General features: G+C 42.3%; 1 protein-coding gene across 3 annotated transcripts in view; it reads left to right on the forward strand.

The window, feature by feature from the left end:
• glra1 (glycine receptor, alpha 1) overlaps positions 1–433 on the forward strand; it is a 154,990-nt gene extending 154,557 nt beyond the window's left edge. For all 3 annotated transcript variants that reach the window (XM_038796089.1, XM_038796091.1, XM_038796090.1), the window contains one exon: positions 25–433. In XM_038796089.1, coding sequence (XP_038652017.1) covers positions 25–306 — 282 coding nt within the window. In that variant the 3' untranslated portion in view covers positions 307–433. The remainder of the gene's footprint in view (positions 1–24) is intronic.
• The last annotated feature ends 5,567 nt before the right edge of the window (positions 434–6,000 follow it).

Here is a 6,000-nt window from a genome sequence, read left to right on the forward strand (position 1 = left end):
CTCAATTCTTCTCATTTGTTCCAGGAGGATGAGGTAGTAGAAGGTCGTTTCAGCTTCACTGCATACGGGATGGGACCTGCTTGCCTTCAAGCTAAGGATGGAGTTGCCATTAAGGGCAACAACAATACATCAAAGTCATCTTCACCTCCGGCAAAATCATCGGATGAGATGAGGAAACTTTTCATCCACCGAGCAAAAAGAATTGACACAGTATCACGAGTGGCTTTTCCCCTTGTCTTCCTGATTTTTAATATTTTCTACTGGGTGATCTACAAGATCGTGAGGAGTGGGGTTGTCCACGACTAGATCTGGAGAGAGAAACCACTTCACTGCCAGGAAGAATATTGGCATCTGGCACATGAGCAATGCAGTAAGGCATGAATATAATGGAAATATGGCAATATATATTAAAAAAAAAGAATTTCTATATACAGTCAGACTGAAGGGTGACATCCTTAAAAACTGCAACACAGATGCATTACAGAGGAGACAATGCAGTCAAAAAATCTTTCATATAATTAAATATATTATATATAAAAGGTTCATTAAACTCCTCAATGTGATCATTTGATCTGTATAAATTCTGAGAAAAAATGGAATGACTATATAATAATAAACCTCATGTGCTTGATCTAAAATATTCCATTTAAGGTCACACTAATTTTTTTTTTATTATCATGTTCCCTCTAATGCTTTTGTTAATCATATGTTAACATCCTTTAAGCATTTTCGTGTCTCATTTAAATCGTATTACTGGAGTATTTCTCTCTCGATCTTAAAAAAATGTTCCATTGCAAACTGTCCCCTCCAGTGCTGCAGCCGAACAGTATGTAATCACACCCACTATGTATAACATCAACCTCATTTTCAAATTTATCAATAGGATACTAATAAGTGGAAGGATAATGAGTTGTTTCAAATCTGTGCATTTTAAATTCATAAGTGTGCATCATTTAATTCAATACGAAAGACCTTCATTTATGTCGCACCTTTTCATGCCCTTGATGCTCCATAGTACTGCATGGCCAATTAATTACTTTTGACTTATAGTTACTGTTGTTATGTAGGCAAATGCATCAGCTAATTTGCTTACAACAAGGTCTCATAAGCACCATTGTGTAAATGACCAATTTAACATGTTTTCTTTTGGCACTGGTTGAGAAATAAATGTTGGTCAGGACACTAGGGAAATTCCCTGACTCCTATTCCAATCGTACCATGGGATCTTTCACTTAAAACTGCGCAGGAACTCAAGTTTAACATCTTGTCCAAAAGGCAGCATCTCTAGCAATATAACATTGCAGAACACATGACCTTTGAGATCAGAGCTGTGTGTGTTCGACGAATACTGCCTTTTTAGTACTGCAGTAAAATAGTCCTGAATCCTGCATGTTAGAATAGACTAATTTCATTAATTTATCAAGCACATACAAACATTAGTGGGAAGCATAATATTATTGTATCAAAGTGATATTGAACAAAATGTTCTTATTGATCCTAAAGTTGGGATGGGCGTGATTATCGATCTAATCTTAGCAATGGGTGTGTTATCACTGATCTAATATCAAGAGTAGATGCATTGTTATTGCTTCATTTTCAGCTAGATAAATCACTGTTGATCAATGATCAGGGATTATTGTTCTTTACATCTCTAACGGTAATGTTATTAAAATTGATTTGATTGCAGGATATCAGAATTGGACAAATCATTCTGGTCAATTGGGAAGGAGGGATGTATCAATGCTGATGCAGGAGAATTTGTTGTTGATCTAGCAAATGTCAGTTTAAATCAATCTTGACATTTGGTGATTGGAGACGGACATTTTGGATAATGTCAGGTAAATTTGACTTTGGGATCTAAAAACGTTCAGGCTCCAATAAAAGAAAAACTTTGCCCTTACAGTAGTCAATCGCATGAAGTTCATGTTCTATACTCTCAATGTGGAGTTTGGAATAAGAAATTCTTAACTGCATTCAAAATTAATTGCATTGGGTGGTGTGTTCTTATCAGAGAATTGGCCAACTATGGTGGTTAAATCACAAGATAACTCAAAAGTCCATTATTACATTAAGTTTCACAAATTTTGGTTGCTCCTCAATAGGCTTACTCCGCCAATGTGAAAAAAAAGTGATTATAATTTGTTGCAAGCCTTTCAATTATAAGGAACACGTGAATAGTATTGAATGAATGACAACACCATAAACAGGAGCTCGGAAAGCAGAAAGCTCCTTCAGAATGACTCACCAGGCCAGTTATAGCTTTCAATTGCACACAAGTGGTTATGACCAAATTGAATGGAAAATGAATTGGTTTGTGCTGATGCCAATAATTAGCTGTGCCAAAAGTAAGAGCTCAAAACAAAGGAAGCATTAGAAGGAATAATTAAAAATTGGTGTAACCTTAATTAATCATTTTAAATTTTCTTAGCTGAAACTCATCAGCACGAAATGAAGAAATTTGCATCCGGCAGATTTGTTTCACTTTATATACAGTAATCCTGTACTTTACACATGTAATTTTGCATGAATATGTGATAAACAGAATATGAGATATTTTTGGCTTGTATAAATGAAATAGTAATCTGCCCATTGCTAATTCTTTAATTTTGAAGAGAATGTATAATTTAGGCAATCACTGTATATAAAGATATATTTATGAATTCTGATCCAATCCAAAATTAAACATTTTCAGAACTATTCTGCTGGTGTCTTTTGGAATGAGTGCTTCACTTCAGCCTCCTGGTGGTTCTTTGTTTTAATTCAATGTAAACATGGCCACCAAGACAAGCAGGAAGATGTTAAATTGAGTTAGTTTCCTAATTCACTGGAATAAACTGAGTGCTGTATTAGAAGGGCTCCCTATACCACAGGGACTCGAGTTCAAGTCCGACCTGTTACAGAGAGAACTATTCATCGTATTGGTCCAGGGTCAATTAGTGTTAGAATTTGTTCGTGCACTTCAGCCAAGGAGAATTATCTTATCTGGTCTTTTTCTAATGAACTCATGCAACATTCCACCAGCGATTTAAAAAAATATAAAAATGAAATTATAAAGTGAGCATCTAACTCCAGGATGGAACTGGCGTGTGAGCTTAATGAACAGGATAATTTAGACGTATCAACGATACATGACAAATGTACTGAAAGATTGTTTTTTGTCTCTGTCTCCTGGCCATTAGAGATGGAGCAGAAGAAGAAAAGGACTGTGGAAGCAGAGGGCATGGAAAGATGCATGACTCACAGTGCACATTAGCCCATTAAGCAGAGGCAGCCACCTTGACAGAACAGAGAACAATGTGTGAAGGGCAAAAGCTAGCCATGGCGACTGTGGGAGCAAATTAATGGCTGTGTTGCGCCCAATGCGGATCTGGACACATTGGTTATATAGCAGGAGAAGCCAAAATCGGGATCCTGCCGGGCGCAAATTGGTTCCGAATCTCGCCCAGACGTGGCGAGACACCAAGTAAAACCAATCTCCATCTCATTAGCAAGATGGAAGTCCAATCCAACGACCACCCGGGAACGAATCAGCTCCCATGAGAGAGGTCACGCTGTTGTCATTTAGCACTCCTATTTAAAAATGGAAAGCTAGCGCAATGGCTGATGAGGAAAGCTGAGGAGGTGAGTAGCCATTTCTATCACCTGGCATTCAGCCCAGGGGCACTGGAGCTGTTGCCCCAGTGCTCGAGGGGAGCAGGGGATTGACCTGTTCAGGGGGCTGGAGGTCATAGGTTAGGGGTCGCCCCTGGGCTGTGGAGGAGGTGAGGGGCATGGTATCTGTGGGACCTACAAGCCATCCTCCAATATTGTGTACATCCATAACAGGGGCAACTATTGCTGCTGCCTGTCTATTCTACCAAACACTCGCAGGACAGAGGCCTGTTCTTGGTTATATGCTGAAGGTCACTTCAGCTCCCTTTGGCTGTGAGCAGCCTCTATCTACACATAGGCTATTGCTAATATGGAATTGGCTTTGTTAGTTATGTGAGCACTTCACAGCTACAGGTTGTGTTTGCTGCTTGCTCCTGCTGGTGGCTACAGATGCCTGGAGGTGCTGTTGCTGTTTCCTTCCTTTTCTGTAGCCGGAAAGAACGACAATTTTTTCTAGGATCCCTGGGTCTGGAACACCAGGGTCAGGGGGATGTATGAATCCAAAAAACAAAGAACAACGCAGCACAGGAACAGGTCCTTCGATCTTTCAAACCTGCGCCGATCAAGTCTCCCGTCTGGGCCAACCACCTGTATCCTTCTATACCCCGTCTGTTCATGTGCCTATCCATAGAAGTATATTCAGTTTGAAGCACGAAGACACTGTGGGACCGAACGCGTGACATTAATCCAAATGGGCCCCTGCCATTGAAGACATATTTTCGTGGATTAGTGATGTTTTTGTTGCTGGTGTGGTAAGTGCTGCATGTAACTGGCATTTCACCGTGAGTTAAAAACGCTGAAAGTCAAGAATGTTCAACAGCTTCATGAATGCCAGTGGACTATGTGGATGCCAGGATTTGGTTCCAGTGAGATTGGGCTGTGTGGGAAGGCCTGAACAGCCGTAACCCATGGCTGGAAAATGGCGCTGATTCGTGAAACAAGTAACACATTGATGGACATTTCTACGATAAGGTTCTGGACATGATAACACATCCTCAGGCTTATCCCCTGTTTCTATTGAGGAACCTGTAAGGGGTGATACCATGTATTTGTTTTTTTTGGTGAAAATGAGTTGATATAGCTTAATATTGGGAGTGGAATATGAGCATTTCCTTGTTGTTTAATGGTTAGTGTGAAATGTGGGAAGTTATCTAGTTGATTTTCAAATCTTTGTTACTGTTGACCATCTTAATAAACAAAATATATCCTCAAGTGCATTCCCGTGGGTAGATGTGCCCTGTCCCAGACAAGTGTTATTGCCTAGCATTCCAATAAAACTATGAGGCTTCAAAGCATTACCTGACCACAAGAGGTGTCAGCACCGTATAGGCAGCAGCCAACAATCAAACATTCTAAAGCTGGGCTTCAGCACATCCCCATGACCAGAGGATGAGTGTGTGGATCAGAGTGGTACCTGAGCACCGTCTCCCCAATGTTCCCAGCTGGGTTCTGGGGTCTAGGCTCTCCTGTTGTGGCAGGGGTTGAGTGTGCAGAGCGAGGCTTTCCAGCACAACCGGCTCAGTGGATGGCACTCTGAGAGATGGCGGGACATGTAATGTTGAGGGAGGCTTGGGGATCTGAGGGTCCCGGGATGGAGGCCTCCACTGATTGTCAGTCTCTCTCCTTCTCCAATTCTTACAGACAGCACGATGAATGGTATTGCCGACCCGGCAGCATCAGCTCTCATGGTGCTGATGGCAGCCCAGGTAGCCAGACGCTGGAGAAGGCAGCAACAAAGTCAGAAAGACACCGCATGTGCAGGGGCCACTGCACACCCTGTACACCCGGCCACCCATCAAGCAGATGAGGGACCCAGAGGTGGACAACAGCGATGGCCCAAGGTGTACAAGCATCGTTGGTCATTCGAGGAGATGATGGACAGCATGTGCCGCAGGAGGCTCCATCTCAACAAGGCGATGGTGCAGCACCTGCGCTATGTCCTTGCGGACTTGTTACCCCATGGAAGAGGAGGATGCCCACTCCCAGTAGCCCTGAACTTTTATGCAACTAGATATTTCCAGGACTCGAGTGGGACGTTGTGCGGCATATCACAAGCTACAGCCCAAAAATGCATCCGTGAGGTCACAAATAGCCTGTATACCCAGATAGCTGACCATATTAACTTTGAGGTGGACGAAGCCCATCAAGATGCACCGGCAGCAGCATTATCCGTCATCACCGGGATGACCCAGATCCAGGGCGTAATTGATGGCACGCATTTCACCTTGCCCATACTGGGGCAACAGAGAGTGCCCGTCAGTAACAGGAAGGGGATCTACTTCCTGAATGTTCAACTCGTGTGAGACCACCACCTCCTGATCATGCACGTGTGTGCACGCTTCCCAGGGA

Source organism: Scyliorhinus canicula, chromosome 4 (genome assembly GCF_902713615.1).
Source record: "Scyliorhinus canicula chromosome 4, sScyCan1.1, whole genome shotgun sequence".
Lineage (NCBI taxonomy): Eukaryota > Metazoa > Chordata > Chondrichthyes > Carcharhiniformes > Scyliorhinidae > Scyliorhinus > Scyliorhinus canicula.